General features: G+C 38.4%; 3 protein-coding genes across 4 annotated transcripts in view; 2 read left to right on the top strand and 1 right to left on the bottom strand.

Annotated features, from left to right (window-relative positions):
• LOC147576692 (olfactory receptor 52L1) overlaps window positions 1–24,971 on the bottom strand; it is a 455,531-nt gene that overhangs the window by 154,860 nt on the left and 275,700 nt on the right. The gene's annotated exons all lie outside the window — the stretch shown is intronic.
• LOC112865238 (olfactory receptor 56A3-like) lies at window positions 5,519–6,467 on the top strand. Its single transcript, XM_025928276.2, has one exon. The coding sequence runs from the start codon at window positions 5,519–5,521 to the stop codon at window positions 6,464–6,466; it is 948 nt and encodes a 315-aa protein (XP_025784061.2). The 3' UTR covers window position 6,467.
• LOC112865239 (olfactory receptor 56A3-like) lies at window positions 21,554–22,513 on the top strand. The gene has a single exon (XM_025928277.2). It carries the CDS (start codon window positions 21,554–21,556, stop codon window positions 22,511–22,513), a length of 960 nt encoding a protein of 319 aa, XP_025784062.2.

Here is a 24,971-nt window from a genome sequence, read left to right as displayed (position 1 = left end):
TACATATCATGGGAATTGAACAGCAATCAAAAAGAATGACTTACACAGAACAACATGGACAGTTGTTAAGATTTAGTGTTGTGTGAACACAAAGAATAAGATCAGATTTATGATCCCATATCATTTATAAAATCCAATATCCAAATCATCCTCCAATAGATGAACATGTAGTTGCATAAGCATACATGAGATTAATTAGAAAGACATATTTTAAGAACACTGGAGCTTTCACTTTTCTAAACAGAAGAGAAATAGGAGTGAAGTTGAGACATGCAGTTGACAGAGAAATAAAAATAAAGCAAAATAAAGCCTTTAAAAAGACTGATGCTGATGGCACACCATCACCCTTGGTCAGGGGTACTGTAATTGTGTTCTACAGTGGTAGAACACAGGTGGTAGGTGGTAGCTGCACCTGTGGTGAAAACAGCATACCTGTATACACTCGTCGAATCACTATGTTGTACAGCTGACAGTAATGCAACATTGTGTGTCGGCTGTAATCAATTTTTTAAAATGAAAAATAAGAACGAAAAAGAAACTCATGATGCTTGCTCCCATAATTTGAGGATGTAAATAATTCACATGAGTCTCAAAATGAAAATGAAAAATAAATTGTGTTCCCTAGCATACAGTTGTAGATACATCCTATTTGAAAAGTCTTTCAATACAGCAAAAATCACTGTAGGATTTTGACTTTGAAAGACACATTGCATTTTCACAGGATTATTTTTTAAACTATTTTTGTTAATTTAAATCTTAGTTAACATACAATGCAATATTGGTTTCAGGAGCAGAATTCAGTGATTCATCACTTACATACCAAACCCTGTGCTCATCACAAGTGCTCATTTTAATACCCATCACCTATCTAGCCCCTCTTCCACCCACCAGCAACCCTTAGTTTGTTTTCTATCACTAAGAATCTCTTGTGGTTTGTTTCCCCTCTTCTCTTTTTCCTCCACTTTCAATGTGCTCTACTGTTTTATTTCTTCAATTCCATAAAAGTGTGAAGTCATATGGTATTTGTCTTTCTCTGGTTGGCTTATTTTCTTAACATGATACATTCTAGCTCCATCCACATCATTGCAAATGGCAAGATTTCACTCTTTTTGATGGCTGAGTAATATTCCATTATATGTATATACATATATATGTGTATATATATATATATATACATATATGTGTGTGTATATATATATACATATATATGTGTGTGTGTGTGTGTATATATATATATATATATATATATATATATATATATATATATGCGCCACATCTTGTTTATCCATTCATCAGTCAATGGACATTTGAGCTTTCTCCATAGTTTAGCTATTGTTGACAACGCTGCTATAATTATTGGAGTGCATATACCCCTTCGAATCAGCATTTTTGTATCCTTTAGGGAAATACCTAATAGTACAAATGTAGGCTCATAGGGTAGTGCTCTTCTTAGTTTTTTGTGGACCCTACATACTGTCCTGCAGAGCACCTGCAACAGTTTGCATTCCCACTAACAGGGTAAGGGAGTTCCCCTTTCTCTGCATCCTTAAAAACACCTGTTGTTTCTTGTGTCGTTAATTTAGCCATTCTGATAGGTGTGAAATGGTGTCCCATTGTGTTTTTGATTTGTATTTCCCTGATGATGAGTGAAATTGAGACTGTTTTTATGTGTCTGTTGGCTGTCTGGATGTCTTCTTTGGAAAAGTGTCTATTCATGTCTTCCTTCCATTTCTTAACTGGGTTGTTGTTTTGGGGGGTGTTAGGCTCGATAAGTTCTTTATAGATTTTGGATACTAACCCTTGTGCCCTCCATGGGTCCAATAAGCTCACTCAGAAGTTATTATGGGCTTCGCCCACATGATTGTTAGATAGATACCTCCCAAACCATACTATCAAATGGATTGATGTTAACTTATCATGACTTGTATGATGGCATCATAATGATAATAATGCTACAGTAACTTGAAAAAAGAATCTCCTTGATTTTACAGAGAAAGAAAATCATTTTTTTCTCCAACCTGCCTGCTTGTCTGTCCTAAGAGGATCTTTTAAGAACAAGGAAGAAGGGATTGGAGAAGTTCCCAGAAGGTAAAATCCCTTAGGCTCTGGAGTTATAACTACCCCCAGATATTTCAGGAACTAACCAGAACTCCGATATCAGTGGACCCCAGCTTCACATCCTCTGTAAGTGAGTCTGGGTATAGAGGGTGCCTGAGAAGCAGCTATATCAAGATTAGCCAGAGCACTGGGGATGGGGAGAGGAGACACCTTTCTCTTCCATCAGATCAGTGCTCCTTTCCATTCCGGAGTCAGTACTGCTGAAGTAATCTGAAAACAGGGTAGTAGAGACTGAACCCTGTCTCACGTCAGGAAGCACAAATAAGAACCTGTGCGAAGGGACTTTCCCTTCTGCCCCCTCTTGCCTTTTTGGGTCTTTTTCTGGGTGGTACCAGAGAGGCAAATATGCAGGACTTTGTCCACAGGAGATGAATGGGAATGGGAGTCTGGAAAGGGCATTATCTGCAGCTTAGTTTAGATGATTTGGAGTTATCAACTGTACATATTGAAACACAGGGACTTTAGGGCAAAATATCTGCCTACAAATGCTTGAATCATGGTGGAGGAATTAAATTAAATCTAGCTAACATTAGAGGTTGAAGACAGAGACCACAATTGGGGATCAGAGGGAGTAATAAAGTAGTTCTTCAGATTAAGCTCAATCTAAAGAATTTCTACAAGCTATGCTGTAAAAACAAAAAAATATGCCCAGTGAGGTACCTGTCACTGGTTGCACTCAATAATTTGTTAAACAATATTTGGGAGAAATGGTTCAAGTTCTGTCTGAGTTTCTGGAGTTATGTGGTCCTGACAATACTACTACTACTACTACTACTAATAATAATAATAATAATAATAAACAGTACTATCGGACACAACATAAAAGAAAACTAAGAAGAAAATTGCATTCAGAGCAGTGAAACCAGAAGTCAAAATAGTAAGTGTGAGGAAAAGAGAGATTCCAGATTTCTGGAAAAGTGCCTGAGGATTTTATGGGCATGTGCATGGAGATGAGAGAGAGAAACCTAAAAACATATAAAACAAAATGCCAGATAAGATATGTATTTCTACACCACTTTGGTGACACAGGAAACAGATGTATTCATATATTCACTGGCTTTAGACCTAACTTTCATTTCTTCCACATCCAAACCCTACTAATTAAACTGTGAAAATATACACAATATCAATGAATTTCAATTTGCCCATTTCAAAAGATAAATTGTTAAAATGATCAACTTAACCTACGTACTTCAGAATGTTATGAGTCACACATGAAATATGTTTAAAATTCATCTCCAAATCGCCAGTCATTACTTATTCTATTAGCAAGAGAAAAAGAATTGGAAAGCCATCTAAATCTCTTCTACTTATCATGTGAGATCCATGCCTGGCAGGTGCCAGCTGCACAAACCCTTGCTTAGGAAAGCAAAGGATCAAAGAGAATACAGGAACCCTGGAAGGGAATGACCTATTCCCCCTCTGAGAGTAAGTCCCAGACACTAACAGGGTCTCCTGATGCAGAGAATCTAACAGCAGCCAGGTGAGCAAGACTGGAACTGCCACTGGGGAACAGAAAATCCTAACTGGAACAAAAAAAAACCCTATTTGAACCACCCCAAGAAAAAAATTACTAAAGGTATGAAAATATCATTCATCTTTGAGTTCACAGTTTTATTGTAACTTCCCTCATTGCCACCCTGTCCCCATTCCAACACTATTTCTCCTCCATCAGATTCAGTTATCAAAAACATTCATTGTATCATGCATGAAGCTGTTTTCTTTTTTATAGAATTGATGGGGTAAACACATTATCATACAATTTTTCATGAGATCCAGAGGAATCCTAGAAAATGCTCCAACCCAACTGTATTAAGCAGGAAGATCAGTGTAATACAGTAGTGGGTGGTTAAGGTTGTGAGATATAAATTCCCTTGTTGGTAATGTGATATTATAACATATTTCACTACATGCTAAATAGCTCGAAAGGGATGAAGTCCTAGGATATTTCAGTACAGTTAGACGAAATGGTAAAAGTTCCCAAATTAATATGCAATTTATGTTGTATAGTGAGCCTAAAGAGTAATAAACAGGGAAGTACTTAAAACCTCTAATGAAAAAGTGTTTCTAAACCCATAAAGTAATGGTTTAACAGAGGCCTTCGTGCATGTAGACAGATTAGCTACAATGGACTGAGAGATTTGAAGTACCCCACAAAGACCTGATCCTTACCTTTGACCAGACTACAGCCATCTTTCAAATCTCTTTCACAATTCAGGGGGACAACCATATTGGAATCCTTCACCCTTAATGTAAAGGAGAGAAGCACCTCACTATATTTACATTGTTTCACCAGCCAATGTCCCTTGTACTTTGTCCCATATCAGAGTTACTCAGCCTCTCCTTCACTCTCCTAATAGTTTGTCAAGACCTGTCATTTGTTCTTATTATTACTCATCGCCCCCTGAATGGTTTCCTTTTACCTCCTGAGAGTAAGGACAGTGTCTTTTTCAATGTTGTGATCCTAGCACCTAACAGAATGCCAGGGGAGGATGTTAAGTGATAAGAGAACATGGCAACATTGAATTGTGCTTGGAAACAGAGAAATGTGTACCTGGATAATTATACTGAAGATGGAAAAATAAAATTAAAATGGGATGCAAATCTTTAAAGTTAAGACTTCATCACACTATTGCAACCAGAACAGATTTTCACCTTTTCTGATAGCAGGTATGGGTCTCACATAGCTATGTGAAATTTCTACTTTTCCTCTTAAGTTTCTTTCTTTCCAAAGTTAAGAATCCTACAAATGTGAAGATGTATAGAGGAGGAAAAATTTGACTATTTGGCAAGATCCTCACCTACCTCATTAAATGACTGCTTACAGATTATGAAGATTAAGTACTTTATCTGCAGGGCATCATTGTTTAAATCTGTAATTAATGCAAACTACAGCTGAAAACTCAGAACAGGAGAGGCAGGGAGAGCTAGGGACACTTATCTGAATCCCAATTTTGCCAGGCTGTACTACTTGTCTGCATATATTATTACACTTCAGTTATCATGTGGTAGTCTATATGATAATTAAAGAATAAAACACAAAAGGAAGAAACTTATAAGAACAATTTGGGACACACCAGTCCAAAAGTAGTTTTCTAGGCAATTCTCTCCTTCTCTTTAGTTTCTGCAAAGAAATAACATGTTTGAGCAAATCAAACATGTCTAAACAAACCATATATCCTCAGTCCTCTATACTGCTTAAATTGATAGGATTATCCCAGTAGCATGGCACAAAGGACAAACAGATGAATTCACATGACTCTGGATGACTTGCTAGGACTCAAGCATGTCACCTAGGTGAAGCAAATTGTTCTAAATCCATGTGTCATGTGTCACTAGCTAATTTTTATCCTAATTTTACAGATCACTACAAGAAAGCTGTAGAAATATATGACAAACTATGACATCACACCAAAATGGCACCATCTCCTCTGAGGTTTCAGACTTCTTCCTGAATTGTTTTGTCAGGTCCCACACCTGGCAGCTCTGGTTGTCCCTGCCACTCAGTCTCCTCCTCTTCCTGGCCATGGTGGCCAATAGTGTTCTCCTGATCACCATATGGCTGGAAGCCTCTCTGCATGAGCCCATGTACTATCTACTCAGCATCCTCTCCCTGCTGGACATCATACTCAGTCTCACTGTCATTCCCAAGGTCCTAGCTATCATCTGGTTTGACCTCAAGTCCATCAGTTTCTATGCCTGCTTCCTCCAGATGTTCATCATGAATGGCTTCTTTGCCATGGAGTCCTGTACATTCATGGTCATGGCCTATGACCGTTATGTGGCTATCTGTCACCCACTGAGGTACCCATCCATCATCACTGACCAATTTGTAGTCAAGGCTGCTGTCTTTATTTTGGCCAGGAATGTTATTTCTACAGTGCCTATTCCCATTCTCTCATCCCGACTCCATTATTGTGGGAGAAAGGTCATTGAGAACTGCATCTGCACTAATATGTCTGTCTCCAGGCTCTCCTGTGATGATGTCACCATCAATCGCCTTTACCAGTTTGCTATAGGATGGACTGTGCTAGGATCTGACCTCATCCTCATCTTTCTCTCCTACACCCTCATATTGCGAGCTGTGCTGAGACTCAAGGCAGAGGGTGCTGTGGCCAAGGCCCTGAGCACATGTGGCTCCCACTTCATCCTTATCCTCTTCTTCAGCACCATCCTTCTGGTCTTCGTGCTCACTCTTGTGGTGAAGAAGAAAGTCTCCCCTGATGTGCCAGTCTTGCTCAACATCCTCCACCATGTTATCTTCTCAGCCCTCAACCCCATTGTGTATGGGGTGCGAACCCAGGAGATCAAGCAAGGAATCCAGAGATTATTAAAGAAAGGGTGCTAATAAGGACAACAGGATCTCTGCATTCCTGAGTTTTGAATCAATAATGGGTGAGGGGGTTGATATTCACATCCACGAGTTGCAATCTCAAAGTGGGTAAATTGGATAACGTGTCTTCTTTAATAAAACTTACGTTTCATTGTAATTTCTTTTTTTTTCTCACTTCTCCCTTAGGACTATCATTGACCCCTTTTGATTTTCCCCCAAAATATCCTATTTTGACAAAATACTGGGAATCCTTGGGGGACAGGTTCTGAAGTGAGAAATTTATGTTCCTGAGTATACAGCTGTTAATATGTCATGCCTTTGGAGTTGAATATACAACTGTGGACATTTTGGCTTACAGTTGTATAATATGTAATACATTCTTATTCTTACTTCCACAGAAGGGAGCATATTAAAGACAAAGACATAGGCGTGAAATTTCAGTCCTAAATGATGGATCATTACTGCTGATCCTAATTGGGTCTCCATTTGGGTGGTGATTCAAAATGAGGTTTGTAAGAGGACAGGGTTTTTGGATGGATTTGTCACTTGTGCAACAATTAGCAATGTATTTGATTAGATTTGAGATACTCATAAATTTTCCTCCCCAAAGGGTTTGTGCTTTGGACGTTTATCTTTTGGATCCAGGCTGTCAAAATTTATGGTATCAAAATACAGTTCCTCTGATGAGTTAAAGATTGCAAGAATTGGGCGCTTGGGTGGCTCAGTCAGTTAAGCATCTGATTCAGTCTCAGGTAGTGATCTCATGGTTCGTGAGTTCCAATTCCACATCAGGTGAGCCTGAGCCCCACTTCAGGTGAGTTCTGGTTATCGCTCTTTCCCTCTCGCTCTCTCTGCCCCTCACTCACTTGCATACGCTCTCTCTCTCAAATAAAATAAAAACTAAAAAAAAAGTTTGCGAGTGTTGTTATGTATCATCCTGTAATAATAATTTAAATATGAAAAATATAATATCTGAACATTGTTTTCATATTAACTGTACAGTTTCTAAGCACTAGATAGAGACTTAAGGTTTGAATTGTAAGTCCTGCACAACTACCAAAAAAAGGGGGTCTTTGGGAACAAATTAGGTGTTCTCATTGTGTTTCATGGTATATACTCATTGGTACCCCTGAGAATAGTGAACAATTTGTTTTAGAATATCCTTGCTTTTTAATTTTTTTTAGAGACAGAGAGAGACAGAGCATGAGCAGGGGAGGGGCAGAGAGAGAGGGAGACACAGAATCCGAAGCAGGCTCCAGGCACCAAGCTGTCAGCACAGAACCTGATGCAGGGCTTGAACTCATGGAGTGTGAGATCATGACCTGAGCTGAAGTCGGATGCTTAACCAACTGAGCCACCCAGGCACCCCAGAATATCCTTTCTAAATATGAGCTTTTGTGCCTCAATAACAACTTATCAGTGTGTTTCCTTGTTTAGACCATGGAAGGAAAATCTCTTAACAGTCTAAATCAATACTCTCCCCTAAACCTGGGTCTTTCAGCCTTAACTGAGCACCTGGATTCATCCTTAGACTACTTAAGCTTTCACTCAGCACAACTCTGTCTGTTTCTTCATCTTCTCCATCTCACAGTGAAGAATAATAAATTGGTGTTTCATTCCTCTGCTTCTGGATATCACTATGAGCTACTATTTGAAAAATAAACCTGTACACACATAATTAAGAAATAATAGTTAAGAGAAGCCTGGGTGGTTCAGTTGGTTAAGCATCTGACTCTTGATTTAAGTTCAGGTCATGAACTCACAGTTTGAGGGACTGAGCCTCCCATATGGCTCTGCATTGAGAAATCTGCTTGGGATTCTCCCTTTCCTTTTCTCTCTCTGTCCCTCCTCTGCTCATATGCTCGCTCTCTCTCTCTCTCATCCTCAACAAATAAATAAATAAATACAATACAATACAATAGAATACTTAGAAGTACATAATCAACATTCTATTTAGGAATAATATGTTTCTCAAAAGTAAAAAAAAAAGTCAAGATCCAATTAGGTTCATACCATAAATAACCTCTTTCTTTGTCACTTGAAAAAGAACTCCCCAAAATCTCATTCTCTTGCACATTTAAACTTTAATAAAATGACATGGTTTAAAATGTAAATAACTGGAGAGCAACAGGAAGGTCTTATGAATATGAAGATATAATATGCTAAAGTAAATTTATCCTACTATCTCTAAGGAGCTAATGAAAATCTACTAGTTCAAACACTATCATATATTAACATCTTCTCATCAAGGAACTAAAAACTTTCAGGACTAATCTCTATTAGGGTCACATTGTATAACAAACCCAGAGCTCTCCAATTAGCTGTTAGAAAACTTGAACATTGAATGCATGAAAAAGGCTACATCAGGGGATTTAAAGCATATACCACCCAAGACTGAGAAAATTTGGCATAAGCCATGTCTTCCAAAGTAGACTAGCAAAATCTTTATATTTAAAACCTATATTTTTGAAAGTTTTGCATTGTTGTGTTTATATGCAACTTATACACATTTATGGCTCATATCAAAGAAGTACTGACAGATCCACTTGATAAATTGAACAGATTAACAATGGCTTTATCCCACTAAAATAATTGATACTAAAACAGTGCTGTCAAGAACAATGTGGGCCACATACTTAATTTTAAACATTTTAGTAGCCACATTAATCTATAAAAAGAAAATAAACTGTAAAAAGTAAAAATGATCTTACGTATTTTGTTGAAACCAATATATCTAAAACATTATAACTTCAACACATAATAAATATAAAAGAATTTAATAATAACATATTTTATATTCTTTTTAGGTATTCCAGGTCTTTGAAATCCAGTATGTATTTTACATTTATGGCATATTTCAGTCAGGACAACTGAGTTTCAGGTGCTCAACAGCCACATGTGACTAGTAGGTAATATATGGATCAGTTCAGCACTAGACATACAGCTTCAAAAGGCAAATGAAAAATGGGTAGGAGAGCAATTGAACTGAGGGAAAATGTATCCTTCTTGGAAAAGAATTAAAACAATATTGTTTCTTCTTGGCTGTGACTTTATTTTTTTTTTTATGTTTTTCCATATGGAGGAAAGGAAGCCAGTGTTTTAGAGGATGAATAATGATTTCCCTGTCTTAAAATCTTGCATTACATGAGTGCTTATGTCTTAAAGACCAGTGTGAGAAGGGTAAAGTAAGAGAAAACCCATCTATTGCTTTTTACAATACACAGTCCTCAAATCCTGGAGCAACAGATTTGAAATACAACCATATAGGGCCACCGGGGTGGCTCAGTTGGTTAAGCATCCTCCTCTTGATTTTGGCTCAGGTCATGATCTCACAGTTTCTGGCATCAAGCCCTGCATCAAACACTGTGCTGACAGTGCAGAGCCTGCTTGCGACTTTCTCTCTCCCTTTCCTTCTGCCATTCTCTCTCTCTCTCTCTCTCAAAAAGAGAGAAAGAAAGAAAGAAAGAAAGAAAGAAAGAAAGAAAGAAAGAAAGAGAAATAAAGAAAAAAAGAAAGTCATATGTAAACCTTGGAAGTTACAGAAGCTAAGAAAAAAATGTAAATAAAGACTTTACTGATGGTAAGACAGGAATATTAGTGCTAGGGGAAGCAACAGATGATAGTGTCAAAGGTTTATCAAAAGTTAGATGTTAATAATCATACTCTGTCATTACTTAAACTACTCATAACACTATTTACAGGTACATATGTATGAGTATTTTAAATTAGTTATTTTCAACTCTATTATTTTAATAAAGTATATTTTATATGAAATGCTTAATAGTGAAAATGGTATAATTACTCAGTAAAACATATGAGTAGGAAAAACAGTCTCTTAAAACCTAATACCCATATCCACAAAATGTTACAGCTCAGATTTTGTCGTGAGACTTTTCAGTTTACTTACTTATTACCCACAATTGGACCCTTCCTTCAACGTGCAGAGAAAGTGAGACAAATCTTTGGGGGCAGACACAGCTGACACCAGAAATTGTGCCAGAAGAACAATGCAGAGCACAACAGAGAAAGGTAATGGCCCTTCAGGCCAACAGTCCATATTATATTATCTGCAAAATATTCATTGATATCTAATATAGACATCTTTGTTATGGTGCTGGGGTTGCAGTAATGAGCAGGACAGTCAAGGTCCATGTTTATAAGTGCAAACGGTCTGTGCCTGGAGGAAGAAGTCCAAGAAGCAAAGGGAAATGTCAATATGTAGGAAAGACATAGCCAAAGAGAAGCTAAGGTAGAGGTCTAAGTGGCAGTGGCCACTTGGCAAAAAGTCAGGACCCAAATACGGAATAGGATTTGAAGGACTAGGCAGAATATTGCATTAGGAACTTGAGTTTGAGCCAAGGAAGTAACACAATCCTATAAACCGAAGCTATACAAGCACTCTCAACAATAGCCAAATTATGGAAAGAGCCTAAATATCCATCAACTGATGAATGGATAAAGAAATTGTGGTTTATATACACAATGGAGTACTATGTGTCAATGAGAAAGAATGAAATATGGCCCTCTGTAGCAACGTGGATGGAACTGGAGAGTGTTATGCTAAGTGAAATAAGCCATACAGAGAAAGACAGATACCATATGGTTTCACTCTTATGTGGATCCTGAGAAACTTAACAGAAACCCATGGGGAAGGTGAAGGAAAAAAAAAAGAGGTTAGAGTGGGAGAGAGCCAAAGCATAAGAGACTCTTAAAAACTGAGAACAAACTGAGGGTTGATGGCGGGTGGGAGGGAGGGGAGGGTGGGTGATGGGTATTGAGGAGGGCACCTTTTGGGATGAGCACTGGGTGTTGTATGGAAACCAATTTGACAATAAATTTCAAAAATAAATAAATAAAATGAAAAAAATGAAAAAAAAAAAAAAACACAAAGTTATACAGAGGAAATTGGGGCTGAAAAACAGGATTCCCTTCATCAGAACCAGGCACAATCCAGAGAAAATGTATCACAGTACAGTCTAATAGAAATGATAATTCAATGCTAAGACCTCTAACTTCCAAAATATTATTCAAATAATTATACTATGAACCCAGCATGCTTAAATTAGATGCCACATGGGGGAAAGCTGAGACAAGTCATAGAATATTAGATCTGACTGCACACACTAAAACCTAGGAATAAAGTAGCTATCTAATTCCAGGATGCAGGACACATTGTCCTTTGTCAGTGAGAGTTTTCAAATGTCTTGTAATTACAAAAGTACTTGTTTATATTTTCCTTTTTGTGTAATTTAAATCTTGCTTGAATTTTGTGAGCTCTATTTTGTATATATGAATATGGGGGTACTTGCAATGTATGATATAGTCAATGTTTCAATTCTTAAAACTGGTGCTGCCTGTACACAGACTTTGATAGCAGATTTGACAGTATAGGGGGAAAAAAACAAAGAATTTAAAGGTATAGAGATGTAAACTATTTAAACTAAAAAACATAGAGAAATAATGCTGAAAAAAAAAGTAGAGTGACCTGATGACAGATATAATATTAACCAGTCTAGTATTCATATACTTGGTCATTGAAAGCATAGACAGAGAGGAAGTAGGGGAGAAAAACATAGTGACAATGTATTAGAGTTTATAAACTATGTAGAAATAAAATGTGTGGTAAAAATCAAAGAATGATATGGAGGGGTCAAATGGAAATAAACCTTTATAAATTCATATCTTATATATGAAATAGAATAATATTATCTGAAGGCTGACTGATAATAGAAAGATGCATATATTAAACACTAGCACTGAGAACAGTAGAAATTTTCTTTCAAAAGCCCAGATTTTTAAGGCCATGTAGTTTCTGTTGCAGCTATTCTGCCATATAGAGTAAAAGAAGCCATGAATGGGTTCTAATCACATCCACATAGCAAATGTCTGTGGTTGAAGAAGTAACAGACATTGGAGGAGTTAAGCTGGAGTAGCTGAGGGACCCAGGGCTTGCTCATCCCTTGAACACAGCTAGATCAACTTCAAATTTTGAACACCTAGTAAATCAATTTGAGGACTGGGAGAACAGTCTGCATAGTTTGAGAGAGAGAACCAGGCAGGTATGAGGTGTGGACACAGGAATTGGGGGAGAGAAAAGCCATGGTGCCATGGAGGGTAGGGAGCTCTTTTTGAGATGAGGAGAGATGGGAGACAGGCAGCATCACATCAGGTTAATGCAAGAAAAGCACTCCCCCAAAACCGCTGTCTGGGGGACTGGGAAGAACTCCAGAAAGTTCTTGCAAAAAGTAGAGATCAAATTCCTAGGTTTTGGAAGTCCTTACCATTCCCTGGAGTCAATTCAGGTGGGTCACAGTGCTTCAGAAGAGGAGGCCTGAGGCCTGGGAGCAGATAGCTGACACCATGGGATGGGGATCCTCTGGGTCGCAGGTTCCCCTTCCTGGACTGCATTTGGAAGAGGGTATATTGACTCTACAAGGACAAAAGACACAGCTGGAGCCTATGATCAGTCTTAACAGCAGGTGACAAAGACACAGGCAGATGCTCTGCTTCACCATAAACTCCAGGCACCTGCGCAGCAGTGCGACTGCCTTTCTGGGACAGAACAGCACCAGGTGCAGCACTGTGAGGTTCACCTTGGGAAGAGGGCAGTGGGTCTGTATCTTGCCAGGTCCTTTAAGATTTGGAGTTATAAAATCCGGACACGCACCAGAGATAAAACATAGGAGAGCTGTCATGCCAGCCATGTCAACAGCCCAGGCACAGATGGGTTGAGGGCAAGGATCTAATGGAGGTTTGAGACACAGGAGGGGAGATTGTTTGCTTGTCTGTGAGGGCTCTCTGATCAGTGAAAGGCATGAGCTCCCCACCCCAGGGAAGAAAGAGCAGGGTGACACCATCTCCCCCCACCCCCACCAGTGTGGTTGGACTTCAGTGAGCAGCACAGCACCTCCAGTGGAAGCTGAAGTCACACCAAACCCTGCCCCGATGTGCCCTGCAGGACATCTTTACAAGGGCAGGTCTGACTATGAGCCAGTGCAATGGGCCTCTCACCCACAGGACCAACACAGGCACCCCCGCATGCATGAAGTCTACTGATCATAGAGTTCTCCAAAGTCTCAGCTTCAGTTCTTCAGCTCTGGAGGAAATAGGAGCAAGCTTTTTTTTTTTAATTTATTCTTTTCTCCTCTCTCTCTCTCTCTCTCTCTCTCTCTCTCTTTCTCTTTAATCAGGCTTATAGTTTTTCGTTCATTTGTTTGGGGGTTTTTGGTGTCCTTTTATCAGATTTTTGGATTAGTCTTATTTTTTTCTTTCTTTCTTTATTTTTCTTTGGAATCAGGCTTATAGATTTTTGTTTGTTCAGGTTTTTTGTTCTTTTTCCATTTTTTTGGATCAGGCTTTTTTTTTTCAAATCAGGATTATTTTAACAAACAAATCAAGCCACACCTAGTTAAAGGTCCCAAAACCCCCCAGTGTAAGCAAGGAGGAACTCTGCAGAGGACTGATTCGGGGGAAAGAGCAAACAAATCACAATAGCAGAGTGTACACAGATAACACCAGAAATACTTTCTGAAGTGCTAGGCCCTGGACACTCTATGACTGCCTCTTAATATACCATTATTCTCAGGAGCCATAAACATGAACAAGCTTTCATAACATGCAAAAGAGAAACCTAGACAAAATGACAAGATGGAAGAATTCTCCCCAAAATAAAGATCAAGAAGAAACCACAAATAGGGATTGGCTCAAAACAGGTAGAAGCAAAACAGTTCAGAAGCAATCTGAACAAGAATTTAGAACAACAGTTGTGAGAATCCTTGCTGGGCTTGAAAAATACATAGAAGACACCAGAGAAGCCCCTGCTGCAGAGATAAAAGACCTAAAAACTAGTCGGGCCAAAATAAAAAATTCTATACCTGAGATGCAAAACTGACTGGATGTAATCATAATGATGATTGAAGAAGCAGAAAAATAAATAGGTGATACAGAAGATAAAACTATGGAAAATACTGAAGCTGAAAAGAAGAGGGAAAGAAAACTATTAGATCACAAACATAGACTTGGGAAACTCAGTGGTTCCTTAAGCACAACAGTACCTGTGCGATAGGAGTTACAGAATAGCATGAAAAAGAGACCAAAGTTTTATTTGAAAAAAATTAGAGCTGAGAACATCCCCAATCTGAAGAAAGAAACAGGCATTCAAGTCCAAGAGGCACAGAGAACTCCCCTAAAAGTCAACAAAAACATGTCAACACCAAGAGACACCATTTTGAAACTTGCAACATACCAAGATATGCATACCAAAAGCATCAAAGCTTAGAAAGGACCAGAGAACACCATCAGAAACTCCAACTCTACAGGCAACATAATGGCCATAAATTCGTAACTTTCCGTATTCACTCTAAACATCAATGGACTCAATGTTCCAATTGAAAGACATAGGGTAACATAATGGTTAAGAAAATAAGATCTATCTATATGCTGTTTACAAGAGACCCACTTTAGACCTAAAGACATCTTCAGATTGAATGTAAGGGGATGGAGAACCATCTATCATGCTAATCGTCAACAAAAGAAAGCCTGAGTAGCCATACTTATATCAGACAATCTAGACATTAAAAGAAAGACTGTATCAAGAGATGCAGAAGGGCATTATATCATAATCAAGGGGCTATCCACCAAGAAGACCTAACAATTGTAAATATTTATGCGCCAAATGTGGAGCACCCAAATATATTAATCAGTTAATCACAAACATAAAGAAACTCATCGATAGTAACACCACAATAGTAAGAGAGAGACTTCAACACCCCACTCATAGCAATGGACACATCATCTAATCAAAAAAATCAACAAGCAAATAATGGCTGTGAATGACACACTGGACCAGATGGACTTAGCAGATATATTCAGAACATTTCATCATAAAGCAGGGGAATACACATTACTCTCCAGTGCACATGGAACGTTCTCCAAAATAGACCATATACTAGGACACAAATCAGGCCTCAGCAAACACAAAAAGACCAAGATCATACCGTGCATATTTTCAGACCACAATGCTATAAACTCGAAATCAACCACAAGAAAAAATTTGGAAAGGTAACAAATACTTGGAGACTGAAGAACATCCTACTAAAGAACAAATGGGCTACCAAGAATTTAAAGAGGAAATTTAAAAGTGTATGCAAGCCAATGGAAATGATAACACCACAACCCAAAACCTCTGGGATACAGCACAGGCAGTCATAAGAGGAAACTATATAGCAATCCAGGCCTTCCTAAAGAAGGAAGAAAGATCTCAGACACAAAACATAACCTGACCTTAAAGAGCTGGAAAAAGAACAGCAAATAAAACCCCAAACCAGCAGAAGACAGGAAATAATAAAAAAGAGAGCAGAAATTGATGCTATTGAAACCAAACCAAACCAAACCAAAACAAAACAAAATAGTAGAACACATCAATGAAACCAGAAGCTGGTTCTTTGAATGAATTAACAAAGTTGATAAACCACTAGCCACTTTGATCAAAAAGAAAAAGGAAAGGACCAAAATAAATAAAATCAAGAATGAAAGAGGAAAGATGACAACCAATACAGCAGAAATATAAACAATAATAACAGAAATTATATGAGCACCAATATGAGAAATTATATGTCAATAAAATGGCAATCTGGAAGAAATGGACAAATTCCTAGAAACATATACACTACCAAACTTAAAACAGAAAGAAATAGAAAATTTTAACAGATCCATAACCAGTAAGGAAATCGAAGCAGTAATCATAAATCCAAAAAACCAGAGTCCAGGGCCAGATGGCTATCCATGGGAATTCTATGAAACATTTAATGAAGAGTTAACATCTATTCTCTTGAAGCTGTTCCCAAAAAATAGAAATGGAATGAAAACTTCCAAACCCATTCTATGAAGCCAGCATTCACTAGATTCCAAAACCAGAGTCCCCACGAATAAGAACTATAGACCAATTTCCTTGATGAACATAGAGGCAAAAATCCTCAACAAGATATTAACCAACCGGCTCCAACAATACATTAAAAAATTATTTACCATGACCAAGTGGGATTTATACCTGGGATGCAGGACTGGTTCAATATCCACAAAACAATTAACGTGATTCATCACATCAATAAAAGAAAGGACAAGAACCATATAATCTTCTCAATAGATGCAGAGAAAGCATTTGACAAAATACAGCATCCTTTCTTGATAAAAACCCTCAAGAAAGTAGGGATAGAGGGATCATATCTGAAGATCATAAAAGCCATATATGAACGACCCAATGCTAATAACATCCTCAATGGGGAAAAATTGAGAGCTTTCCCCCTAGGGTCAGGAACAAGACAGGGATATCCACTCTTGCCAATGTTATTCAATATAGCATTGGAAATCTTAGCCTCAACAATCAGAAAACACAAAGAAATAAAAGGCATCCAAATTGGCCAGGAGGAGGTCAAACTTTCACTCTTCGCAGATGACATGATACTCTATATGGAAAACCCTAACGATTCCAAAAAAAAAAACAAAAAACTGCTAGAACTGATTCATGAATTCAGCAAAGTTGCAGGATATAAAATCAATGCAGAGAAATCGGTTGCATTCCTATACACCAACAATGAAGCGACAGAGAAATCAAGGAATTGATCCCAGTTCCAACTGCACCAACACCCATAAAATACCTAGGAATAAATCTAACCAAGGACGTGAAAAATCTATACAATGAAAACTATAGAAAGATTATGAAAGAGATTGGATAAGACACAAAAAATGGAAAAAGATTCCATGCTCCTGGATAGGAGAAACATATTGTGAAAATGTCGATACTACCCAAAGCAATTTACATATTCAATGCAACCCCTATCAAAATAACACCAGCATTCTTCACAGAGCTAGAACAAATAATCCTAAAATTTGTATGGAACCAGAAAAGACCCCGAATAGCCAAAGCAATCTTGAAAAAGAAAACCAAAGCAGGAGGCATCACAATCCAGGACTTCAAACTACAACAAAGAGGTAATCATCCAGAGAGTATGGTACTGGCACAAGAACAGACACTCAGATCAATGGAACAGAATAGAGAACCCAGAAATGGACCCACAAACGTATGGCCAACTAATCTTTGACAAAGCAGAAAAGAATATCCAATGGAGTAAAGACAGTCTTTCAGCAACTGGTGCTGAGAAAACTGGACAGCGACATGCAGAAGAATGAACCTGGACCACTTTCTTACACCAAACACAAAAATAAACTCAAAATGGATGAAAGACCTCAATGTAAGACAGGAAGCCATCAAAACCCTTGAAGAGGGTTTTGACTTGGCCGCAGCACCTTCTTACTCAACACGCCTCTGGAGGCAAGGGAAACATAGCCAAAATGAACTACTGGGACCTCATTAAAATAAAAAGCTTCTGCACAGCGAAAGAAACAATCAGCAAAACTAAAAGGCAACTGACAGAATAGGAGGAGATATTTGCAAATGACATATCAGATAAAGGGTTAGTATCCAAAATCTATAAAGAACTTATGAAACTCAACACCCAAAAAACAAATCATCCAGTGAAGAAATGGGCAAAAGACATGAATAGACACTTCTCCAAGGAAGACATCCATATGGCCAACGGACACATGAAAAAATGCTCCACATCACTCATCATCAGGGAAATACAAATCAAAACCACAATGAGATACCACCTCACACTTGTCAGAATGGCGAACATTAACAACTCAGGCAACAACGATGTTGGCTAGGATGCAGAGAAAGAGGATCTCTTTTGCATTGTTGGTGGGAATGCAAGTTGGTGCAGCCACTCTGGAAAACAGTATGGAGGTTCCTCAAAAAACTAAAAATAGAACTACCTGCAACCCAGCAATTGCACTACTAGGCATTTATCCACAGGATACAGGTGTGCTGTTTCGAAGGGACACATGCACCCCCATGTTTATAGCAGCACTATCAACAATAGCCAAAGTATGGAAAGAGCCCAAATGTCCACTGATGGATGAATGGATAAAGAAGATGTGGTATATATATACAATGGAGTAATCCTTGGCAATCAAAAAGAATGAAATCTTGCCATTTGCAACTACGTGGATGGAACTGGAGGGTATTATGCTAAGTGAAATTAGTCAGTCAGAGAAAGACAAATATCATATGACTTCACTCATATGAGGACTTTAAGAGACAAAACAGATGAACATAAGGGAAGGGAAACAAAAATAATATAAAAACAGGGAGGGGGACAAAGCATAAGAGACTCATGAAAATGGAGAACAAACAGAGTTACTAGAGGAGGTGTGGGAGGCGGGATGTGCTAAATGGGTAATGGGCACTAAGGAATCTACTCCTGAAATCATTGTTGCACTATATGCTAATTTGGATGTAAATTTTTAAAAAATTAAAAGAAAAATAAATAATGCTCACAACTAAAAAAAAAAAGAATAAATTATTGATGATTTGGGTGTAGATCATTTACATAAAAAAAGAAAAGTACATAATTGTAATTAAACCGAAATCAAAAAGAATGAAGTGGACTTACAAGAGTAACAGGGATAGTTGTTCATGATTTACTGTTGAGTGAAAACAAAGAATAACATCAGATTTATGATCCACTATATTTATAAAATTCAATCCATTCATCTTTCCATAGGTGAACATATAAGCATATTTAAGTATTCCTAAGATTAATTAGAAAGACATATTTTAAACACACTGGAGCTTTCACTTTTCTAAAGAGAAGATATTGGGTGAGGTTGAGATATGCAGGAGACAGGGAAATAAAAACAGAGTAAAAGAAGACCTTTAAAGAAACTGATGCTGACAGCACAGCCCAGGGAACACGGTCAATGCTACTGTACTTGCGTTATATGGTGATGGATGGTAGCTATACCTGTGGTGAGTGCAGTATAACCTAACTGTATACACTTGTCGAATCACCATGTTGTACACCTGAAACTAACGCAATGTTGTGTGTCAACTACAATCAAGTTTTTAAACTGAAACGTAAGAAAGAAAAAACAAACTGATGATGCTTGCTCCCATAATTTGAGGATGGGAATAATTCACATGAGGCTCAAAATGAAATAGAAACGACTCCTGTTTCCTAGTATACAGTTGTATACACATCCCATTTGAAAAATCTTCCATTACAGCAAAAATCATGATAGGACTCTCTCTTTTAAAAACACATTGCATTTTCTTAGGAATATTTTTTCCAAGTTACTCTTGCATTCTTATCATTATAACGCCGTGATGAAAGTCATTATAAATTTACATCAGTCCATTTAATAGCATGGTTTGGGAGGCACCTATCTGACAATGGGCTGCAGGAAGCCCATTGGAACTTCTGAGTGAGATTATTAGACCCATGGAGGACACCAGTGTGCCTGTGCAAACGAGTGTGAACGTGGATGGATGGATGGATGGATGGATGGATGGATGGATGGATATAAGACCCCGAGTCCCAGGAGACTAACTGCCTACAGGACGCAGTCAATGTTGGGCTGGATTACCAGAGCTCCTTCCTTTTAGAGAGAAAGAAAAACAGTTTCTTCTCCTACCTGCCTGCTTGTCTCCCAGGAGGGCCTTTTAAGCACAGGGAAATGGGGATGGAGAAGTTCCCTGAGGGCAAAGTCCCTGATGCTCTGGAGTTATAACTACACCCAGCTATTTCAGGAACTAGCCGGAACTCCAATATCAGTGGAGCCAGACCCCTGCTCACATCCTCTGTAAGTGAGTCTGGATAGAGGGTGCCTGAGGGGCAGCTATACCAGGAGTAGGCAGAACACTGGGCATGGTGGGGGGAGATATTTCTCTTTAGTCCAGATCTGTGCTCCGTTCCATTCCTGAGTCACTACTGTAAAAGTAGTGCGAAAACAGGATAGGAGAGACCGCATGCTGTCTCAGATCAGGAGGCACGTGTGAGAAACTGTACTCTGGAACCTTCCCTTTTGCTGTTCTCTTGCCTTTTTACGTATTTTTCTGGATGCTGCCAGAGATGCAGAGGGGCAGGAATTTGTCCATAGGAGATGAATGGGGATGGGGGTAGGAAGCCTGGAGAGTGCATCATCTGGCGCTTACTTTAGATGATTCGGAGTTTTCAACTGTACACGCTAAAATGTAGTGGCTTTATGGCAAACAATCTGCCCACAAATGCTTGAATCATGGGGGAGGAATTAAATTTAATCTAAATAACATTAGAGGTTGAAGACAGAGACCACAACTGGGGTCAGTGGGAGTAAGACAGTGGTTCCTCAGTTTAAGCTCAATCTAAAGAATCTCTAAAGCTATGCTGTAAAAACAGAGAATTATGCCCAGATGATCACTGAGGTATCTGTCACTGGATGCACACAATAATGTCCTAAACAATGTTTAGGAGAGTTGTTTAAAGTTCTCTGGGAGTCACTGGAGTTCAGTGGTCCCTACAACAACTACTACTACTACTACTACTACTACTAATAATAATAATAATAATAATATAGAAAACAACAATAATAGACACAACATGAAAAGAAACTAAGAAGAAAATTATACTCAGAGCAGTGGAAGCAGGAGTCAGAGTACTAAGTGCAAGAGAAAGAATTATTCCAGATTTCTGGAAGCCTGACCAAGAATTGTATGTACATAAGGGTGCATGAGAGACAGTCATGTATCTGAGTCCCTACCTGAGCCAGGTTCTGCTCCTTAACCTTTGTGTAGACAAACCATATGTTTATCATATGGTAACCCTTGGGGTCACAAAACAAAAAACAAAAAGGAAGAAATTTACAAGCACAAATTTAGAGACTCATCTGAAACAAAGTAATTGCTCATCTGAGCAATTTCCCCCTGCTCTGTGTTTCTTCAAAGAAATGACAATTCTATTTTTAAAAACCTGAAAAAAATCAAACATGTATAAATAAATCATGTTACTTCAGTCTTCTATATTGTTTAGTGATGAGAATATCTGAGTAACATGGCACAAATGATAAATAGATAAATTCACATGGGTCTGGATGACCTGCTAGGAATCACAAGATTTACCTAGGTGAAGCAAATTGTTCTAAATTCATGTGTCCTAAACCAGTAGCTAATTTAATCCTAATTTTTACAGATCACTAAAAGGAAGCTGTAGAAATATATGACAAAATATGACAGTGAATCAAAATGGCACCATCTCCTTTGAGATTTCAGACTTCCTCCTGAATTGTTTTGTCAGGTCCCCCAGCTGGAAGCTCTGGTTGTCCCTGCCACTCAGCCTCCTCCTCCTCCTGGCTATGGGGGCCAATGGTATTCTCTTGATCACCATTCGGATGGAGGTCTCTCTACATGAGCCCATGTACTACCTGCTCAGCTTCCTCTCCCTACTGGACATTGTGCTTTGCCTCACCGTCATCCCCAAGATTCTGGCCATCTTCTGGTTTGACCTCAAGTCCATCAGCTTCTATGCCTGCTTCCTCCAGATGTACATCATGAATTGCTTCTTTGGCATGGAGTCCTGCACATTCATGGTCATGGCCTATGACCGCTATGTAGCCATCTGCCACCCACTGAGGTATCCATCCATCATCACTGATCATTTTGTAGCCAAGGCTGCCATTTTTATTTTGGCCAGAAATGCACTTCTTACTATGTTCATTCCCATCCTCTCTGCCCGGCTCCATTATTGTGGAAAAAATATAATTGAGAACTGTATGTGTGCCAATCTCTCTGTGTCCAAGCTCTCCTGTGATAACATTGGCTTTAACAGAATTTACCATTTAGTTGTGGCCTGGACTCTACTGGGCTCTGACCTCATTCTCATCATCTTCTCCTATACCTTCATCCTACGAGCCGTTCTTAGACTCAAGACAAAAGGGGCAGCTGCCAAAGCTCTGAGCACTTGTGGCTCTCACTTCATCCTCATCCTCTTTTTCAGCACCATCCTGCTGGTTTTTGTTTTTACCCACATTGCCAAGAAAAAAATTTCCCCTGATATCCCTGTCTTACTTAATGTGTTACACCATGTAATTCCTGCAGCTCTCAACCCCATTGTCTATGGGGTACGAACTCAGGAGATTAAAGAGGGGATTAGGAAATTACTGAGGAGGGCAAGAGAGAACAGAAAGTAATCATGCTCTTGCTTGGTTTTTCTCAACCAAGAACTCAAAAATACAATCAGTAGGCAGGGACTGGGAGATAGACATATAGTTCTAATATTCTCATGGGACATGCCTGATGATAAAAACTATATGGTTTCCCCTTTACCCACAGTCACATCACACTTCTTACCCACCATGGTTTTCTGAAGAGACTAAGGATATGGCCCTCCTTTACCTACCTGACCTTGTCCTTAAGTCCTTTGGTAAGAACTGCCTCTCTAACAGCTTCTCAAAAACATGAACCACACTTCCATCTCTGGAACTATTTGCTTATTGTTCCTCTGTCCACATAACTCCTTCCCTCGCACCCAATGGGTCTCTCTGACCACAGTATTTAAAATAGTACCTAACAATATTCCCCCAAAGCACAGATGATGTCCCAACATCTTCTCTATTTCACTGTTCTTCACAGCATTTGTCACTGCCTAATGACCATAAAAGTTCCTCATTTACTTGTTTAGTCCATTGACATTCATTAAAATTTAAGGAGTAGAAAGGCACAGTGTTTGGCTTATGGTAGAGACCCACAAATGTTTGTAAAATTAATGATTAAATAAATGCTGAATAAATGATTAATTGTATGCTAGTTACTAGGAATATAATTCAGACATGGTACTTTTTCTCTGGGTTTTTATATTAGACTTCAAGAGTGAGGGAGACCATATTTCATCCACATTCCATGGTCTGAGCACTATAGGACAGACAGGAGCTTAGTCATAAGAGCAAAAGTATATTTTTAGGAACTTTGAATTTGAATACACTTGAGATATTCAAATGGAAGTGTATAGACTTACAGGTATCACACTCAAATAAGATTTGCTCTTGGAAGAAAAAGAGATGTACATGTGAGAACTGACTACATATCCTCATTGAAGCAATGGAAGGAGATGGAATGGCCAAGGGAAAGAAAACAGAGCAAGAACATAAGAAAGCCCACCAAAAAACCCGGAAGCGCTCCATATCACCTTTACCTTCTGGTATCAAGAGATTAACATGGATTCACACAAAGTAGTGTTCAGTGGATAAGAAAAAATAAAAGATTCACAGAAGAAAGCACCTCAACATAAACTGTGATCAATTAAAAAGTGATACTCAATTTTATTCAAGGTTACCTGTAGAAGTGTGGGGCCCTTGTCTGTCTAAACAATTTAATGTGTAAAATGAAGTACAAAATTTTTTGGGCCCATGTGGTCCATTGAAAAATGTGTGAGTTTATCAATAAAAAGTTAGAACAATGGGTAGAGAAATAGTTCTGATGTATGTATTCACTGTTCTGTCAGTGTACACAAAGATATTTTTGTAGTGTCAAGGCACCACCTTAACAAAAGGGGGACATAAAGTATATTTGAAAAAATAATGGCTGCAAGTTTCCCAATCTGGTAAAAATTATAAACTCAGAGTTCTAGGAAGCTCAATGAAACCCAAGAATAAGAAACATGAATAACGCTATACTAGGGGTACATATCATAATCAAGCTGTTCATAAGTAATGATTAAAGAAAAAAATTATAAAGCCAGATGAAAAGACACATCACAAATTATCTAAATAAAGGATGAAAGCAGATTTCTTATCAGAAACAACAATGCAAGTAAAACCATAGAGCAATACCTTTAAAACTGAAAGAATAAAGGGGCGCCTGTGTGGCGCAGTCGGTTAAGCGTCCGACTTCAGCCAGGTCACGATCTCGCGGTCCAGGAGTTCGAGCCCCGCGTCGGGCTCTGGGCTGATGGCTCAGAGCCTGGAGCCTGTTTCTGATTCTGTGTCTCCCTCTCTCTCTCTGCCCCTCCCCCGTTCATGCTCTGTCTCTGTCCCAAAAATAAATAAACGTTGAAAAAAAATTAAAAAATAAAAAAAAAAACCTGAAAGAATAAAAAAAGATGTTAAACTACAATTCTATATCCCACAGTAATACTCTTAAAAACAGATAGATTTTTTTAAATTTTTTAACATTTATTAATTTTTGAGAGAGTGTGAGCAGGGGAGGGGCAGAGAGAGGGGGAGACACAGAATCTGAAGCAGGTTGCAGGCTCTGAAATGTCAGCAAAGAGCTCGATGCAGGACTCAGACCCATGAACCATGAGATCATGACATGAACTGAAGTTGGACGCCTACCAACTAAGCCACCTAGGCAACCCAGATAAATGCTTTTTTAAATATATAAAAACTGAAATAATTTTTCAATGTAGGCTCACACTACAAACAACATTTGTAAGTTTCTTTAACCAGAATGAAAATATTATCAGATGTAAATATAGATCTAAACAAAGGAATTAAAAGCATCAGAATTTGTTACTACATGGGTACATATGTAAGATTTTTTAAATTATTTAAATTCCTTTAATTGTCTATCACAAAAATAACAACAATGCAGCATTTAATGTATAACATACAAAAAAGTAAAATGTATTAAAATAATAGCATAAGCCAG

The sequence above is a fragment of the Puma concolor genome, chromosome D1 (assembly GCF_028749965.1).
Source record: "Puma concolor isolate L17-30 chromosome D1, mPumCon1.1.hap2, whole genome shotgun sequence".
NCBI lineage: Eukaryota > Metazoa > Chordata > Mammalia > Carnivora > Felidae > Puma > Puma concolor.
This window is presented reverse-complemented; position numbering and strand designations above follow the sequence as displayed.